This window comes from Mytilus californianus, unplaced genomic scaffold (genome assembly GCF_021869535.1).
Source record: "Mytilus californianus isolate M0D057914Y unplaced genomic scaffold, xbMytCali1.0.p SCAF_3, whole genome shotgun sequence".
Classification (NCBI taxonomy): Eukaryota; Metazoa; Mollusca; class Bivalvia; order Mytilida; family Mytilidae; genus Mytilus; species Mytilus californianus.
In genome coordinates, this window is record NW_026262679.1 from 51,344,868 (window position 1) to 51,365,902 (window position 21,035).

Consider the following 21,035-nt stretch of genomic DNA (forward strand, 5'->3'; position numbering starts at 1 on the left):
TGGCTTTTATTTTACCTATCAATCAAAAACTACTAAGGTCATCTTGGGTCCTTGTATAGCTTTTTATACGGTAAGGGTTTTGTTGATTGTAGAGGGTTGTACTGTGATCTGTAATTGATCTCATCTTTTTCCATTGACCTTTAATACAACTTTGTAATTTTTTATTTGAAACCAAATTTTCTTATTTTCATGTGCACTTACCTGTCAATGACAGGTAGGATTGTCTTAGCCACTGCATCAGGGAAGTGTGGACACTCTGATAAGACCCTTGTCATACATTGGAATGTTTTTTTGACATTTTCCAAGGACCCAGTCACTGTATGTCCATCTTCTCCTGCCACACACTGTGTCAAAACTAAGATAGCTAAGGTATAATCTTTCATCACCAATGACTGAAAATGAAAAAAATACAATTTGGTCTTATCAAAATAACTTTTTACCATATTGGAAAATAAATATTATATTCTTAATATGGCATTATGAAACCCAGATTTTTGAAAAATTTTCTTTTTTTTTTTTAATTCCTCGCCTCACAATTTGAAGGAAAAATAAAAATAAATTTCATATAGAAAAATTATTTCTTGCTCCTAAAAGCAAGTTTTGTAGAATCTATAATATGCCTTCCTCTGACCACATATCAGGAATTGCTTGCTAAAATGTTCATTTAAATTTTTTTTTTAATTAATTACGCTCCAATTTTTGTACATAAAATAACAAAGAACAAGTTTTCAATTTGGAGTAGCCTCATCCCTTATGTAATTTTTACAAAACATATAGTTTTTTTCATTCCAAATTAAAGAAAAGCATTGTTGAAATCTAAGCATTAGCAACTTTGAATTAGCCAATTATCAATATGTTTTACATCAATACTTGTAAATCCCATGCCTTGTATTCAATAGTTAATATTTATATTCTAGTGTGAAATTCATTAAGTTTTTTTTTAGTTTACCTGAAGTGTCATTGCCCAATCTATTTCTGGTTGAGTAAGTAATAATTTACATTGTATGTATACTGCAGTGGTTGTCTGCATTACATCATACCTTAAAATAAATAAAGAATCAAATAAACTTGTGATACAGAGATATGTCTCGCCTTTATGTAATTTTGATAGAATAATTCAAAGGTTGAAATTAAATTGACAAATCTTTAACATTTAAAATATGCAAAACCTTCAAAGTCAATGAACCAAGGTGAAGGGCTAAATAACCTCTGTGGAAAATGAGAAATGTCAATGCTAATACAACTGCATACCAAATATCATTGACTTATCATAAGTGGTTCCATTTAAACTGACCTAAACACAAACTAAAACATGTAAACCATGCAAAAGTTTGAAAGTCAATAAACCATGATGAGGGGGCAGGGCAATATATTCAACATAGGATTGAGATTTGCGAATGCTAATACAACTGCATACCAAAGATCACTGACCTAACACTAGCGGTTCCACTTAAAGTCATACATTGTTGACATGGCCATGGCCCAAAACAGCTTGCCTATGTCTCCCTTTTTTTATTTTGTTGGGCCAAGACAAAAACCTATTCTAACAAATTTTCCACATATCATTTTCTTCTTGAAAATTTTTTGAAAAGAAGGGGAGTAGTTTCTTCTTCCATAACCAAACTGGCTAGATAAGTCAATGCATATTTTACAAATACATGTACTGTACATGAATTTTATAAATCTAAATTCAGCAAACAACAAATGAATTCTAATGGTTTTTAAATCTCCTCTTTCAATTCAATTGTTGGATGTCATAAGATTACATAAACATATGTCTGTTCTTTAAAGCAGTGATACATGCAGTTTTACAGATAGTAGCGTGTCAAATGATTACATTTTTCTATATTGCGATTTTTCAATGCTACTTCTTCACTGAAGTTTACCTACTTTATTACTTAAGATTCACTGCAGTGGCTTTCTCATTTTCAAATAAGTCTCTGCATCAGTAAAATTCTACTCTTGTAATACATTTATGTGTCAAATATTTGGTTCTGAACATTAATGATGAAGGTTAAACCAAAAATGTCTTTCAAACACAGCAAGTTTGATTTGTTCAACTTTCCTGTAACTTAATAATTATTCCCCAACAATGTTAAGCTATTCTTGAATAAAAATGTAGGGTGAGGAATGTGGTTAAAATTTTAAGCATTTCCTTTCTAAAAAGCCATCCAATTGACCACAACATCCCCCTCCCTTTGCATTATCCAATTCAGTATGTTACACTACTATCAGCACCCCCACTAGACACTTACTGTTTTAATCCTCTCTGGAAAACTCCTGGTTGTATCCATGACAACCAATCAGTATTTGTACCTGTTGTGTTGGCCACTGGAGAAAACTGACCACCTCTCTGGGTCTTTTCCATGTACCCTTTCTTAAATTCTCTGTTAGGAAAATCATAAAAGTATAATTTACTACTATTGAGTATGTAATTGTCAACAATATTTTGAGGACATTTTTGAAACAATAACTTTACAGCAATAATTATTGTAAACCAAAACAATTATTTATTTTTTGAGACTATTGTGAATTGAAAAAATTACATAAACATAAATCTCAAGAATGTGTAAAACTTAGACCTTTCCTTATATAAATACATCATAGAAATTTAAATAGTGAAATAAAATTGAAGAGAATGCAGTAAGAAAGTGCTAAATGCAAAAATAAAGTATCCATGTAAATAAGTTAGTTTACAGTATTATCAATATGAACTTTTTTGCAATAAATGAGCAAACAGTTGTAAAAATTTACAGTCGAACCTCGTTGTGTCGAACTCAGTTGTTGATTCGAATACTCGGTTAAATCGAGTAAGTTGTAGAGTCCCGTTGATTTTTAAATTAATGATGTCTCAAAGTTTGAAATTAAGAAATTTCTAAAGATGCAGACTTAATGATAACAATTCAAATCGGATGTATTTCTTATGCAACCTAATCATTTTCAAAAGAGATTAAAGCTGTGTAAACATACTTGTATGTATAACAGTTATTTTTTAACGGTAATTAACACCTTTGTTGATCGTCTAAGCGGAGCTTTATTGTGTTGAACATATTTTACCTGACATAAAAACAAAACGAATCTAAATGACCCAAGCCGAGTTTAAATGAATCGTTAGAATAAAAATTCATTAATTACAATAAATAAAAAGATTAAGACAATTATAATCAATTTAAAATAATTGAATGCAAAGCAGACGACCCTCGATCATCAGAAATCTTTCTGAACTTGATTCGTTCCGTGAGTGATTTCATAATTAAAAGGATTGACCTTTGTAAATATTTGTATTTAGATTCTACTTGTGAATGTGTTGTGTCTGTCCTTGTGTGTTTAAATTTTATGAGGGAACAAACAATATGGAGATTGAATACACACTCATAAAGTGTCATATCAAAAAAAGGCACACTGTTCAAAATATCTAGTTTCACAAATCGCATGCCACATTTCATTCATTCCAAATCTATGAAGACACACTCGACCTCGAATGTGTTGAACCTCAGATAAGTCGAATACTTTTGTCCAGTCCCTTCCACTTCGACATAACGAGGTTAGACTGTATATAACATTCCTAATGGTTGTAGACATGACAGATGATTTTTATCATGTAAGCACATGTTGTTTGCACTATATTAAGATATGAAATAAATCATTTCTGTGAAAACTTGCAATTTAAGAATAAATAGGGAACCATTTAGCTATGGGATCATATTTTCATCAATGAAGAGTTTTTTAGCTATAAAGAAGAAGAAAATCTAGCGGGAAGATAAGGTACAAATGGGGTTTTTGCTCTCTGTTGGTGAAAGGTTAACGTGTTTGTTTATTTCTAAATGCTATTTTTGTGAAACAGAAGCATATGCCAAAATTGTAAACTTGGTGTTAATTTTCTGTATTTTTAGGACCGACAGTCAAGGGTAACACTTTTAACATGTCCCCTCCATCACAGTGGGGGAATAAAAAGAATACATTAAAGAATAATTATTCAGTGGTAGACCAATGTTCTCAAAACATAAAGAGCAGTCAAACATTAAGAAAGTGTTTTAAATTTTTTTGTTATAATGGGGACTCTACCTCTTTTATTCATCTATTTTTATTTATACTGACACAAATATTCATGCAAGTCCAGTTTACTCAGTATTTAGTTCAGACATGTTGTAAGGTATTATACTATAGGACATGATATCCTCTAAACTGTAAAAATTTGCCTTTGCTGGCCAAAATGCAAAACCTTTCCTGTAAGAATTACCTATAAAGAATTTCCAGTGGTGAGCTGACAATAGCCATGGTTGATAGTAATGTAGTACACAGGTTCTGTATGTTATAGTGTGGGATATGTGAATCACCTACGTCCAAAATCTGGTACAATGATCGACAAGAATGAAATAACATCTCTACTGTACACAACAAAACAGTAATAATATCACATCTGAAAATAAAAACATTTAAATATTATAATTACATGGTGCATGGCATTCTATATTCTTAACAAAAGCCATGCAAAATTAAAAGTCAAATGTCATGCAAGTTTTGAAATCCAACAAGCTGTTACATTCAGGTTTTGAAAAAAAAATATTTTCCATTTATTAGAACTAAATAAACTTTCATTTGTTGATTTAGAAATTTCTCAGCTATAAGATTTAACTACCAATTGGTAATTAATACCACATATATAATAAACCATATTAAGCATTGTTCCTTTTTAGTAGGACTTCACCAGAAGTAAACAACTGAGTAACATCAATAATAAAGATTTAAAATATCATTTTATTTGATAAATTGATAATCAAGATACATATATATTGTCTCATATAATTTTGAACTGTATGAAATTGCCACAAAGATACATTTTGTCCAGTATTTTAGCTGACTCTCGAGAAAAAACCCTTACAATGAAAACTCTAACGATAATATGAAAACTCTGAAATTTCTATAACTATTTTTAGAATACCTGAACTGAGGAATGCGTTTATAGGAAGGCTGAGCATGAGCATATCTTTGTCCCAATATCTGTAATGATTCCTGTAAAATTTCACCAAATATTTTCTGACCAAGTCGCGGTGGACACATAGTCCATAAATCATACTGAAGACCTCTCATGTGATAATTCCACATCTGTATTGGATATGAACATCTCTCTCCCTGTAATGCAAATAGTAAATGAGAATGTAATATCATTAAAAGGAGTTTACCAGGGTACTTTACAGGTAATAGCAGTACTTTTACCAAAGGTTGGTTTTCAAATAGTTAAATTTTATATGATTTCAAGCGTAATTAGCAATAAAGCTTATTTTTCTGTAACAGCAACACAGCCTTTTAAACTTTGAGTTTTCTCCTCAATATTTTCAAATAAACCCACAGGACATGATATAGCAGTGTTTCTCTAAAATTATAATTTATAATATATTGTAGTAAAAAATAATTTCAGTAACACCATAGTCCTATGATGCTAAAAGACCCTTGGGAGAACACTGTTTGAATCCTATTTACATGTACCCGGTATTCAGATTCTACTTCTAGTATATTTTTCAAGACAGCAACATTTTTTTTTAGGCATGAATGGTACATTCTACCCTCTGACATTAAAAAATAGCCCTTCAGTACCAAAAAAATAACCTATGAAATAAAAACTAACAAACACATACAAAAATAAGCCTTGACTACCCTCTTTATACAGTGTAAGAAATAACCACCGATTGACCTTTTTTTTCTACACAATATTTCACATTGTATAATATAATAACCTCATGGAAGTCCTTCATGTCTGCCCAGTTATAACTTTCAGCATCATGTAGTATACTTGTAGCCATATAATTCTTATGTATTTCTATCATTAGTTTAGTGACAACATCTACAACTTCAACAAACTTCTTATGGGGTTCTGCAAATATCTTCTTACTGGAATAAAAGAAAAGCTATCATCAAACATAAATATAAGATACATATGGCCAACTAGAATATTTTGTTTTCAATGTCAATCTCATAGGCTAGCAATATTTGCAGATAGGTGTATATGTATTACACTTTAAAAAGTATCTTTCATGTTTTTTTAAAGCTTAGATAGCACTAAAGAATAATTATTCAGTGGTAGATTCATAATTTTCAAAAGGGGGGGCGGTAAAAAATGAGAAAAATGTACTAAAAAAGCATAATTTGTGGTCATAAGGTGGACTCTACCTTTTTTGATCCATCTATTATCATTCATACTGGGACATAGGTAAGTTTACTCTGATTTAGTTCAGAGGTGTTTTAATTTCTAATGCTTAAGGACATGAATAATAGAAGACACCATCCCAACTACCCAAATAACCAAAAGACATCTACAGGTCAGCATGTTGTCTTCAACTATAGACAGATCAAAATAGTCCTACTGAAAACTAATCCTTGGATTATAGGAAATAATAAGAACTTGATAACAAGGGAGATAACTAGACTATTCATACACATACCTGCTTTCTTCTGGGACCAAAACTGTCTCATAATAATTTAACTGATTTCTGACATAAGCTGCACTGGACAGAATAGCATACAGGCTTTTCATTGGAGCATTTCTAGGAATGTCACTGCATAACTGTTAAAATAACATTAAGTTACAAGATAAGATTTCTAAACAATGAATAGTGTAAACTCTATAGATAGAAAAGGGGATTCATTTTGACTTAGCTAGGTTTTCTGCATAATGTTTCTGTATGGAAGACTTAAATTAAGTTATGTTTTTGTTAAATAACTTCTTCAAATATATTTCATCACTAATTTTTTATTAAATTTTAAATTTATCGAACTTCATGTATATTCTTGAATGCTATTCAATTGTTCTTTTACGTTCTATTTTGTTCACAGTTTGGGCCTTGAAAATGAATTAAATGAAAGTGAAATGTTGTAGGGAAAATTTTGTGGTAAAATATCTGCTGCATAAATTTCCCTTTATATGGTATTGAAAAAAAAATATGTTTAAACTTGAGTGAGGTACCTTTGTCAAATGAACATGTAAGTTCTGTAAACATAAACAAACTGAATCAACATAGGCTGTTCTAACAGAATGCAGTGCACCATCATAACCTGCTTTAGCGAAGGGTAACAAGAAGTCCAATTCATTCATAAAATCTAACACAGCCTGCAATGTAAACAGTCTCTATTATTATAACAATATTTGGCATGCTTTAAACATTAAGAGTAAAATCACTTATTTGTGGCTTGTTATGTATACAAAACTGTGATTATTTTCCCTCACTTTAAAGTTTTTGTGGTATGAAAATAGATCTTGTGCAGAAAATATATACATACTTTTTATATTGTTATGTTACACTACTGTTTCAGGTTAGGGAGAAGGTTGCCGCATTTAAACGTTTAAACACTCTGCATTTGTATGCACCTGTCCTAAGTCAGGAGCCTGTTGTTCAGTGGTTGTAGTTTGTTGATGTCACTTGATGTGGTTCATAAGTGTTTCTGGTTTCTCATTTTTTATATAGATTAGACCGTTGATTTTCCTGTTTGAATAGACAACTTTCGAGTTCTTTGCACTTCTGTCAAAAACTTTGGTTTTAGTGAACATCATTCGTGCGTTTAGGGGCATAGTCACTTCCGTTCCTATGTTTAGCAATTGGTTGAAAAAATGATAATGCTATATTGCACGAATTATTTGGCAAATTAAATTTTTATAATTGATATTCAGCACTGCTATCATTAGGGAATTGTGATTAAGTACTTAAGGAACAAATATTATTTCTAGTTTATCCTGCATAATGACGATCACAAAGACGCTTGGCAAACTTTAATAGAGCATGGATACAGGCGATCCCCTCTATCTGGTAAATGACGTCACAAAGGCGCACAAAATGGAAGAACTTTTCCGGTGAAGGACATAACTCGAAAGTGGTCTATTGTTTTACACTAGTCATTTTGGGGCCCTTAATAGCTTTGCTGTTCAGTGTCAGCCTAGGCTCCGTGTTGAAGGCCGTACTTTGACCTATAATTGTTTACTTTTTACACATTGTGACTTGGATGGAGAGTTGTCTCATTGGCACTCATACCACATCTTATTTATATGTTTGCTTAAATTTTGATATCTTCCACCTTTTTTACAATAAATAAAACCTGTTCCTCAAACTTCAATAATTACTCATATACAGGTACTAATTTTGCAGATGTCGAATGTAATCAACTATAATCAGCATAATAATTGAAATCTTTTAAGTACACTTTGCAACATAACTCTTTTTTTACATACTACTGTTGACCAATTTTCTTGTAACTAGTGAGTTCAATTTCAATTAAATCTAGAGCTAGTTAAAGTGTGTAGGCAAAATTAAAATCAATCTTGCTCAGGTGAAATATCTTGCTTCATAAGGCTTGAAGCAGACTGCATATAAATACAGTGAATAATATCTCCAAATAATTTAATTTTGGATGTAACACGTCTTCTGATTGGCTGAAAGTGTTGTGTCTATCAGCTCATAGACATAATTTTGTCATGTGACCATGACGTCATCAACGTTTTTATCATGATTTACTACTTTTTAGAATTAAATCATAAGGAATAGCCTACGCGAGTTATTCAGTGTGCACCACATTTTTTATGTTATTTCTTCATAGACAGAAAAATATTACAGTCATTTCTTAAATAGACTGAAATGTTATTCTGCAGACTGTTGCATTGTGGTCTAGCAATTTAAAAATCTGACTTAGTATGTCAATTTAGTATAATAATATAACGGTATTCATATTTCATAAACATATTATTAAGTATTATGAAGTAATATTCCAGTAAATAGTAAACATCTCTTTTTGGTCTAATAAATATTCCTAACCTTGGTAACAAATTTGGGATAATCCAGTTTTCCTCCCCACAACTCTTCTTTGACAGGTTTAGTAACTAGGACATGAAGATTTGTCCAGTCAGCCAGTTCTTTATCCAATGAAACTTTAAACTGATTGCGTATTTGATTATTGACAAACTGAGCAAGGTCATGACCTATCTTTTTAAACATTAACTTCCATTCCCAACGAAGTCTTTCTTCTCTGGATTTTTCCACAACTATAAAATAAGAAATAGTAGTGGATTGATACTGAGTATTCAAAAAAAATTGTGTTACTGTTTATAATCAAAGAACTTGATCTCTCTGAGGGATAAGATAGCTATTGTTGCCATTGATATTCTCCTTGGTACAGTGTATATCTTCTTATATCTATATATTTACAAATGAACAACATACATGTAATTATTGTGTTAAAGTCTTTGCTCTACATTTGCCCCATTCTTTAAAATTGAAACACAATCATTTTAAAAGTATTCCATCTGACCGTTCTTATCAATCCAACATACTCGGTGTCAAGTATACATTCGTACAAGGCTACAAAATTAGGTCAATCTGTTCTTTCTTTGGCTTTAAGGGTCATATGGCCAAAAATATTAATAGTCTTAGAAGTCTTCCAAAATGCAGAAAAAATCACGGTAGATTATTGTGGTCTAGAGAATAAATTCTACCATGTATGAAAACTTTTGGGAAAATGGTCTATTGAATAACAATTATTAACATGTTTGGTACAGACAGAAAAACTATGTCCCTAAAGGTGCATCACTGGTGTCAACGTGATGATCGTAACTGCAATTACGATCATCCCAATATGGCGGACACAAATTTAGGGAAATTTTATAAGGCCAATTTCTCCATTTTAGCAGCTTATTTTCATATTCGCATTATGTCAAGAAACAAATTTATAAGTATTGCCATCAACGGTTTTTTCCTTCATGATGGAAAAGCAACAAGAAGAACGAAAATCGAGATACAAAAAAACACGATGATGATTGTAACTTTTATTTATTTTCATCAACGATGATCATATTTTTTACTTAAGATGATCGTAACTGTCTGTTCCAACAAAGCATTTTCTAATAAATAGAGCTGTATGGTATGCGAAAAAGTGTACATAATCAGCTTATATTGTGATAATAATGAGAGACGATTACTGTAGGGGAGGGCAACATCCTATTGGTTGGTATACGGGTAAGCGCACACTAATGGTTATGATTTTGCGAGATTTCATACTTTTTTTTTTTATCTAGTTCTATATCAAATTGCATTGGGGTAAATAACTTTATAATGATTTCATATATCTTATATAAATAAGGTATTGGAGATTTCATATTAATGACCAGTTTGGTAAAATTTTAGATTTTTTTTCAATGGAACACTTTGTAGGAATAATATTACCTTTCGAGAACCTGATATTTTTAGGGGAATTTCGGACTGATATAGGATTAAGAAGTGTAACCATATCTGCTGAATGAAAAAAAGATTGAAAGCACCAATAAAATAGAGGTTGGAAAATATAGCATTAAGAAGTGTAACCATATCTGTTGAATGAAAAAGAAATTGAAACCTTCGATAAAATAATTCATTGATATTTTTGGCTAAAACAACTTCTTTCGACTTACTACAATAACACATGTCATATAACAGTAAGTGTAAGGATTTAAAGTTTGAAAAACCTGGAAACTAATATGAACGTATATACCATTTATTTCAGCTTTTCCTTCATTACATAAATAGCCTACCCGTGATAAATATAGGCAACAGCGGCGGATCCAGAAATGTTCATAAAGGAGGGGGCACTGACTGCCTAAGAGGGGCCCCGCTCCAGTCATGCTTTAGTGATTCCCTATATAATCATCCAAGTTTTTTCTCACAAAAGGGCGGGGACCCTGGCCCTCCCTCTAAATCTGCCTCTGTAGTCTACCAATGTTTAATAGTCATAGTTTGATTAAGAAAATACAAAACCAGACAACAAGCTAAAACCGAGGTGAACACATCAAAATAATGTAGCTTAATGCCTAACATTACTTATTTCTAAAATGTCCAGTGAAAGTTTTTGCCTGCAATCTTAAACTGTATCATGAGGATGAAATTTATATTTACTTCATACAAACGTATTCTATTTTGAATTTTAACTAAATTACTCATAAGAAAAAAATATTGATGACATTTGCAAATAAGCCTGTCAATTCCCCCTTTTGTCATTTCGTTTTGACAAATTGCAGTGCTCATTTTGTTCAGTTTCAAAATCATACTGTTTTCAGTTATACCAATATATTGTGACTTCTAAATAGAATGCTCATTTAAAGAAGAAACATATCGTAAATTGTGAGTTACGATCATCTTTATATAATAACAAGTCTGAGTTACGATCATCATCGTGTTTTTTTGTATAGCGATTTTCCTTCTTCTGGGTGTTTTTCCATCATTTTAGAAAAGTACATTCAACGGCAATGCTTATAAAGATTTTTATTGACATAAAACATATCTAAATACAAGCTGTTAAAGTGGAGAAATCGGCCATATAAAATTTCGATGATCGTAATTGCAGTTACGATCATCACGTTGACACCAGTGGTGCATGTGGCATTTCCATATTGACGTCATGCTTAATATATATATATTGCTTCATACTGATTTTACGTATTGTGAAATAAATGCAAAGAAAGAAGGGACATATCAAGACATGAGTATTCTGAGAAGAAAAATAACAGATAGTAAAACAAAAAAACAGTTGACGTGAGTCTTGGAAATTAGTCAGGTACAGGTCCCAATAAAAACTCCAATGCCCAATACAGCTATTAGACAAAGCCATTTATAAAGTGATTGTGAATTACACATTTGTTACCTTTATGTCTTTTAGATACATATGATACAACTACCAATAATTTTACAAACAACATATTACTTATAAGTAAAATTCATTTAAATATATTTTGATTGTCAGAGAATGGCATAAAATAAACATTTGTGTAAGTCTCTGAAATGACAGAAAACAAGTAAGTACAGTAAGATTGTCATCAATCATGTCAATAATGTTTAGGTTATACCACCAAAACATAGTAGGTCGCATCCGGTTTCATGCATTGGGTTGAAAAATAAATATTCCATTGAATTTGACAGTTTTAGGAAATTAACCCTGCCTTTCATTGCAGACAAAGTTTTCTGAGTCATAAACATATATCTTGGGTGTTTCTATAGAATATTTTGGAAACTTGAAGTGACATCATAACTAAAGCTTGTATACAACAAAAAAAGAAAAGGGGTGAAAATTTGATTGGTTTACTTTCGGTGATGGTTATTATCTTCTTTGCAATGAAATGTTATGTAAATTTTTACTGTAGTACTTGACAGGATAAAACTTTACTCATTTTTTTATTTGAAACAAAGATAAATTCTTCACATTTTTATTTAAAAATGCCAAATTAACAAAGACTAATAGGGAAAAAACCATGGTGGTATTACCCTTTTAGATGCAAAATGTGTAGTGGTACATGGGAGATAACTCACTAATTCTAATAAAAGTATATTTATCATTCATTAATTTATAGACACACTATTTTCCCTTAACCTTTTTTTGTCTTGTTATATATATATTTTAAAGTGATCTCAACTGTCAATATATAACTTTATCAAAATAGTCCCTCAAAAGCTACTACTTGTAATTTTAAAGTGATCTCAACGGTCAATATATAACTTTGTCAAAATGGTCAGTCAAAAGCATCTATTTGCAAGTTTAAGATTCCAATCAGACAAAATTCTTGTATCATTTCAATACCGGTACACATTCCAATAAACAAACCTTTTGGTGCTGGAGTATTATCTGACAATCCAGGATAAGACCCAAATGATGAGTTCAGACTATCAGTAAAGTCCTCTAGACCAGTACCTGTATAACTCATTGGTCTTCTGGGTGGCTCTGGACTAGAACTGGTTTTTAATACACCTGTAAAATTTGCATACAAGCACTTTAGATAAAGTCATCAAATTAATTAGACATTTTTATAACCTATTCATATTCACTGTGATTTCAATTCTATCATGTTTTCAAGAGTATGGGAAGCAATTATATATAAATTATATATAAAACAACCAAGAATATTTCCCTGTTAACTGTCATGTGACTGTATTTGTTTACCTTTTAAGCTTCCTTTCCTTTTAATCTTCCTACTAGGTAACCCTGATGAATCCCATGCCGATGTCTGTATTAACTTTTCAACGTGTTCCTCTATGTAAAGTATTGAGTTGACTACATTTACAATAGAAGCTATATAGTCTCGAGGTAGTTTGTCCATAGCTGCTGTTATACTGCTAAAGCTTTTAGTTGATGGCAGAGAATCGCTGCTCACATTTCTGACAGAAAGCTTGGCTTTGCTACTATTTTTTGACGACTTCTTATTCATAATTTCTTCGATGTCTTCCCAAATGTCCTCTACAAGGGCTGACATTTCATCTGAATATTTCTCCAAATACATATCATGCATGGCTCGAGCAATGTTAAAAGACCTTTTGAAAACTCCAGAATTGAAAACAATGAAATCTTCCTTGATCATTTTCAATATGATGTCTGCTAAGTAGCAGCAATTCTTCGTCACATCAATGGAACTGAAATTATCAGCATTAACGCCAGCAAGTAAATTTTGAAAACACTGATCAAGTTGTAGTGACCTCAGTGTCTGATATTTCACTAGTACATCTTCTGTAGGAAATAAAACAGACAGACTCTGTAAATGGTTCACCCGCTTTTTCTCATATAAATCTATACTTAATGGTTTTGCACTGACTGGTATATTTTCTAAGGAATGTTGAAAATATTGCTGGAAGCGCCGAGCTATGTGTTCCCATTCTTCCGACACTTGCTGTTCAACACTATCGGTGACAGTGTTCAGTGATGTCATGGATTGTAGAGGATCTTTATTGGACGATTTTAGTGGTAATGTCAGCCCCTGACAAGATGACAGGGATAATAAATCCTGGAAGATTATCTCTTCACTTCCTGGTGTTTGTTGAAGAGTACTGGACTGGAAAATATGATAAAATAAAAATCAAAATAATTTAATGTGCTGGGGTACATCATACTTTCTTACCTTTAGATATATATAAATACTATAGGTTTACCATATATGTAACATAAACAGACATGTAAAAGAAGAATATGATGAGGTCATTTTTGCACTTTTTAGTAGATTTTTTTTTTAATTTACTTCAGATGTTCACAAGACATTAGCCAGCTAAATATCTGAATTCAAATTTTTGAATGTTGTCTTCAATGCATCTTTACTTTAATCCCATCAATTTTTTTTCATTGAAAGAAAATTGGAAAAGAGTCTTATTTAGAGATCTTTTCATAACATTTTATAGATACATGTAGGAGCCACTGTTTTACCCAAAAAGATGTTTTATTACAAGATAATTGATGCAAAGATGTTGATGTTAGTAAACATTTTCTTTGGTAAGGCTGTTGCTCACCGTTGATTTACCAAAAACAATGTAGAAAATTACCATATAAGGTCAAAGGTTTATGATATCAAAATGACATCACAAATGATATTTCAGCACAAAAATGATCAGACTAAATCATTCTTTTCATTTATCAATAAAATATACATAATATTGAAAGGTTTGAGGAACTTCAAACAATAATGTCTCACTTTGAAGCACATAAATGAATAATTAGTTCATTGTAATCAGATCATAAAGAGTCAAACATGCAGATACAGTGAAAAATACCAAGTCTGAGTAAATCTAAATGACTCATCTTCTTCCATTACCGGGTAAATCAACGAATAAAAAGTTCATAATCAAAATGTACACAATGTATATTAATTACATGTACTGCCCTTTACTGAAGATGGTAATCGATAGATTAATTGCTTGGTGTTTATTGCCACTTTCAGCACTATTGGCTATTTTGATCAATGAAGGAAGCCAGAGTGTCTCAAGAAAACCAGACCTTCTGCAGGAAAACTGACAATCATAGTCAATTAAGATAGGTGTCAAAAGCACCTGCCACGTGCTGGATTATAACTCAGAACCTGAGTGTTGAGCGGCTAGTGATACAGTAGTTGAATTACTTAGACCACTCACCCACCGACGGAGGCCCCCCTGAAAATGGTCATGGAAGATATCTAAACTGAGTAAATTTTTATCATATACCGGTAGATTTCTTGACAAGAATTTCAATTTTTTATCAGATTTACCTTCCATACAAACGCTAGATGGCTTTTGGTTATTTATGTCGTTGGGTTGCTATCTCTATGAAGTCAATACCACATCTGTTCATTTCATATATAATGCATTTCTACTGGGCAATGAAACTTTTTTTTTTGGATAAGTGTCAATTAGATAAAAATGCAGATCCTGTGACCATGCTTTGCTTATTTATAAGGATCTGACAACAAACACTTTTACTTTCTGTTCTGGTATTTATTACATCATCCAATGAAATTCATGATTACAAATATTTTAAGGTGTGTATCATTACAACAAAACCAGAGGATCCAGAAAGGTCATTAAAACAGAAAGTAGAACGGAGCATTTTCAGATCCTTGTGTGGCCACAGGATCTATACTTCAATCAGGTTAAATAAGTGTTGTCTCCCTTTTCCCCCCAAAAAAAAACATTTAGTTGTGTGTTACACATCTGGAGAAAACTTATATTAAATACTTACCACATGACTTAAGATTGTATTTATATCATCAGACTCTGGATCATAACAGGAATCTTTCTCCAGTAAGTGTGAATCTAACATATAGGTAATACAATCTTTAGGGTTGTCTGACTGCTTGTTGCCTGGCATGTCGTTACATGTCTTCACAATACCTTTCAGACAGTCTGCCATTCTGTTTATAAAAGGAAATGCATTTTACCATGTTACAGATTTTATCTTTAATTTCAATTAATATTTCAGTACCAACTGTTTTATTTGCTATAATGTACATTTTGTATAATTTGCAATTATCCAAACACATGAAACAGTTCCATCTTTTCGTGTAATTAAAATTGTCTCCCATTTGTATCAGATTTGTTTTGAATTGAAAAATTACATTTTTTGTATTGTAAGGAAAATGAAAATTTCAGGCAACTGATTAATAAAGCAAACTAATCATTAAATACACCTAAATTGTCAACATCCTGTGCTAGGGAGGCTAAAGTACACTTTGAAAAATTACAATATCAAAAAATATAAAAAAAAACAAAATTATAATACAACTTCTCTGTCACCAGACTCACCACCAACTTGAAAGAGATTAATATGAAGAAAAAATTGGTAAAAAAAATCCTGATATTTATCATTTCTTAATCCAGTTTAATTCTACATATCTTGTCATGGAAACATTTCTTTTTATTAAGGTAAACATGCTTTTAACTTTATTTTCAATGTTATTATGCAGGTTAAACAACCATATCAATTGGGAAGCAAAATATGTTTTTACCTCAATTTTTTGTAACATTAGGTTACTGCCTCTTTGAAATATACCCAACACCTTCATTGCAAATTGCTGTACGAAAAGAGTTGTGTGTAAATTTTCTAGAAAAACAAATTACAATGAAGTCATAGTTTTATTGTCTTACTGTTTATTCTTTGCCTCTAACTGTTGATCCAAGTCTGTTATAATAGCATCAAGTGTCGTCAAGCCTGGGATTCCTTTCTCAAGCATTGCCTTCACTGGTGGCATCCTTGCAGTCGGCAACTTCATTGATTTCGGTTGACTCATTGTTCTCTCGTCAGCAAGAAAAGTCAAGGGTTATGACTTGCAATAATAACCTGAAGTATTTGAGAAACGATTTATAATGGCGGAGGAGTACACAAGTAAAATAATATATAGAAAATGATGTGCACCTAATGAGTTATAGATGGCAACTCTACATACAGGGGATATATGGAAGTAAAAAAATAATATCTACACACAAACCTGCCAACTTCTCAGGATTTCAATGGGGGGGGGGGGGTTTAAAGCACAACATAGCATCATGCCCGATCTTCTGATGTGTCATGTGACATGCCCTTTTCTGTGGTGATGGCAAATGCAAATGTCTTTTTCATTTTATCCAAGATAGATTTGTTAACTTACCATCTATTATCCTTTTGTTTATGCTAGAGCAGTGTGTGTGTGATTTGAGTTAACTGCTTGTGATAAATGGTTTTGTTTTATGAATATTTTTAACACAATTATAAGCTATTAAATATGGACAACATGTAAAATTACATAGAAAAATGGTGAACAATCAGGGAGAATATCTGATAATTATTTAAATAAACAATGGATTTGTTTCCCTTTAAATGGCAGGTCTTTAAAATAGAAATGATTTGATAATTCAAAACACATCCATTTTCTTTTTAACTTCTAGAGTTGAACATTTTAACAGAAAGAAAGCTTTTAATGAAAAAAAATATTTATCAAGTTAATTCTTTGGGTTAAAAACATAAAAAGCTTATTATAAGGTTGAATCCTATTTTGGCATTGCACAAGTCATGTCTTCTTTGACTGTCCATGGCGTTAAAACACTAAATCCCTGCCTGGGATGTATTTTAATAGATTTTAGTCTCTGATGCATGATTTTTTATTATTAATTGTTTTTGGCTTTTAATTAGCTTTCAGTAACTGTGAGTACTCTCAAATCGAACTTTCGTGTTAATTTGACCTGTTGACATAATTTGTAATGCATTTCTGTTATTCAACATTTACCTATTTTGTGTTATATCTCGTCTTACTATTTTTAATACGTACCACCTTTGATAAGTATTTAGTATGACGAAAAAAAATTTCACTTCTGTACTCGTACCATGAATAACAAATTTATTTTGTAAAAAATGATTCTGTACTCCTAAGAACCAAATTATTATATTTAAATTTACCTATGTACATTTCTTTATTTAACTCCATTTTGTCCTAGGTTAAAGTTGTCTTTTTGACATTGAAACATCTTTTTTATTTATATTGAGTCATAGATCAAACTTATTCGTTCAGTGTATATTTACTTGTTTTTGTGTATTGTCTTTTTGATCTAGTTAAGCCATTTCAATTAATATTTTATTGTGTGTTGTTTTATGTTGTAATGTTATACCACTGTTTCAGGTTAGGGTGAAGGTTGGCGCCTTTTAAAACATTTAAACCCGCTGCATTTTTATGCACCTGTCCTAAGTAAGGAGCCTGTTGTTCAGTGGTTGTCGTTTGTTGGTGTGGTTCATAAGTGTTTCTCTTTTCTCGTTTTTTACATAGATTAGACCGTTGGTTTTCCTGTTTGAATTGTTTTACACTAAGTCTTTTTTGGGGCCCTTTATAGTTTGCTGTTTGGTGTGAGCCAAGGCTCCGTGTTGATGGCGTGCTTTGACCTATAATTGTTTACTTTTTACACATTGTGACTTGGATGGATAGTTGTTTCATTGGCACTTGGATGGATAGTTGTTTCATTGGCACTCATACCACATCTTCTTATTTGTAGTCAACCATTTTTATAGATTTAAGTAAGTTAATCAATTTCTATTATACATTTGTAATACATATGTTTAGGAATCTGTAATTCTATTAGGAATTTGAAGAGAATTTCAAATAGTGTGTCTCTTTACACAAAAATAATTGGCATTTTTTAGTTCAACATTGAATAAAAGCAATGTTGAATTTGTTAAAAAGTTAATTTTTCTAGTATGTTTTGCTCAATAATCTAAATTTACAAAAGCCTCTCATGGATGAAATATTTCAAAAATGGAGGAGCTTGTAGGTTGCTACAAAATGAGCAAAATATAATTTTATCCCTAAATTTGAGAAAAACGAATGTCTATCATCATGATTTTTTTGGATTAACACAATGAATTAAGAGAATTTTAAATGAGAATAAACAAAATCAAAGTTAGCATCAGGTTGCACAAAAATTACAATTAACCAAACTCAGATAATTGATTAACCATAAAGTAAATAAATAAGATGGTTTGGCAATACAAAAATAAATCAGGTAGGGCAAGGATTTGTATAGATCCTTGGGTAGGGACACCATTCACCAAAATGGTTAATAATATCCTGTTTGTTTATAATTCCTGAAATTGGATATAAGTTTATTGTTCCCAAAAATTTTTTTGGGATTTGATGGGAAGTTTTACAAATGCTTAAATAAAGGGCAACAACTTTTGGTTCACAATTTTTCTGTATACAGGAATATTTATGATTTTGAATACTTAGAAGACGCTGTTTTTCAAAGGAATGAATCTACAAATGTAGCAACTTATTCATTTTCTGAAGAAGTCATAACCCTTTTGAGATACTGTATTCTGCACAATTATCAGTGGGTGGCCACGTCAGAAATATGCTCTGGACAATGAATCCCAAAGGGGATTAGAAAAGTCGATACTATCACTTTTGACCAAAACAAAAACACTGTTCAATATTGTTGCTAATTTTAAAAAAATATGATTTTTTGCACTTTTTTGCATAATAAATTTATATGGTCCAAGGACACAGTTATCGTCCTTTGGTTTTCGTTGTCTACGAATATAGTCCCTAGTGTGAACAGTGTATAACTTGCATTTTTTTTTATACACTTTCCCAATTTATTTCTTGATATTTTATGCATGAAATATTAAGTAAGGGGATGAAATTACATGTTGTAATACCCGAAATGGATTATTATAACCCATATTTTGCAGGTCAGGAATAACCATTAATTGAAGGATTATACCTCAATTGAGGTATAATCCACCATTTGACATATGGTGAGATAGACCAATTGAGGTATAATGCAGTTTTTATCATAATTTTTTTTAAAGAGACATGCGAGCATCATTTTGCATATACCATCTTAAGCTTTGATGAGTACTCATTAGTGACATGTAATTGCTTCTCACTTCCTGTGCTGTGTTTTGAAAAATGTGTATTATACTTCAATATGTGGTATAATCCACCAATTGATGGGTTTTAACAATTGGTTTCCTTAAGTCTGCATCAGTTCCAACTTTGAGATTTGTTAGTCGAAATGGATAGGAAGAGACTACAGAACAAAAATAATATATAATAGATGAAAACTCAGAATTTATAGTAGGAAAAGGAGGGTCATTTTAGTAATAAGGTTTCTCTAAAAAAAATACAGCATGAAGTGCCAGAATCAATTACATGTCATCACTAAGTGGTCATCAAAGCTTGTTATGGTAAATGCAAAAAGATGCTCCAAGATATCTCAAAATTTTTTTTTTTGATAAAAACTGCATTATACCTCAATCTGGTGTATCCCATTATATGTCAAATGGTGGATTATACCTGAATTGAGGTATAAATTATAACCCACCAATTAATGGTTATTCCTGACCTGTTTTGGGGGGATTGGTCCCAACCCGCAAAAATATCACAGAAAATATGGTTCATACATTTAAGCATTGGTCTTTTACATTTTTCATCTTGGCATATATCATTTCAAACTTTATGCTGACTTTCGGTTCTAGTGTATGCATGCTTTTAAGTAAAACAACATGGTTTTCTGGTGAATCAGTGGTGAAATCGTCTTGTTTTCGCAACTTGATATTTTCGGAAATAAACAATGTTGACTAAACATAAATCAATGCCGGATCATTGTGGTATTTACGGCTTGTTTACCGTAGTTAACATAAAAATGTCATGGGACGTGTGAAATCATTTCCAGAGTCAAATAGTTCTTTATATATCTGTGGTATTTTAAAGAATATACAGCAATACTGAAGACAAACCAAAACAAACGTGAATAAGTTAACACTCTTCATTCAAAAATATCAAAATTACAAAAAGCACTAAAGAAACAATTTACAATTCATGAACTCGAATGTATCAACATTTGGTGTGTATTTCAAAATAGACGCCATACAATTATGTAGGATTAAATATTGTCCGCCATGAAATTCTGTCTACCGGACACTTTTTCACAGTAAATTGTGTCCACGGACACAATGTTATTATGAAATATCGTCAGGACGATATTTACCTATGAAATCGAGTCCACAGATGTGAAAAAGTGTCCTTCAAAGAAAGGACAATATTTCATATGAAAAAGTGTCCTTCAAAGAAAGGACAATATTTCATACGAAAAAGTTTCCTTCATAGAAAGGACAGTATTTCACGTGAAAAAGTGTCCACTCTCAATACCTACAAAATGTATACATAGCTTCAGTTCTTTATCTAAATTGAAAGTTTTAAAATTAGCATGGGGGTTTTGTCTCTATTAAAACATGGCATGTAAACTGGAGTATTGAATTCATACAAAATGTGATCA

General features: G+C 31.5%; 1 protein-coding gene across 1 annotated transcript in view; it reads right to left on the reverse strand.

Annotated features, from left to right (window-relative positions):
* The window catches only part of LOC127734814 (uncharacterized protein KIAA0825-like), a 35,850-nt gene extending 15,537 nt beyond the window's left edge, over positions 1–20,313 (reverse strand). Inside the window, exons 1-14 of the mRNA XM_052244833.1 lie at positions 20,161–20,313; positions 16,380–16,572; positions 15,475–15,646; positions 12,943–13,825; positions 12,607–12,750; positions 8,799–9,025; positions 6,962–7,105; positions 6,441–6,562; positions 5,736–5,889; positions 4,943–5,133; positions 4,241–4,420; positions 2,256–2,387; positions 950–1,040; positions 202–392 (exon numbers count right to left, since the gene is read on the reverse strand). Of these exons, the coding sequence (XP_052100793.1) occupies positions 202–392; positions 950–1,040; positions 2,256–2,387; positions 4,241–4,420; positions 4,943–5,133; positions 5,736–5,889; positions 6,441–6,562; positions 6,962–7,105; positions 8,799–9,025; positions 12,607–12,750; positions 12,943–13,825; positions 15,475–15,646; positions 16,380–16,522 (2,774 nt within the window). The 5' untranslated portion in view covers positions 16,523–16,572; positions 20,161–20,313. The remainder of the gene's footprint in view (positions 1–201; positions 393–949; positions 1,041–2,255; positions 2,388–4,240; positions 4,421–4,942; positions 5,134–5,735; positions 5,890–6,440; positions 6,563–6,961; positions 7,106–8,798; positions 9,026–12,606; positions 12,751–12,942; positions 13,826–15,474; positions 15,647–16,379; positions 16,573–20,160) is intronic.
* Positions 20,314–21,035: the final 722 nt, after the last annotated feature.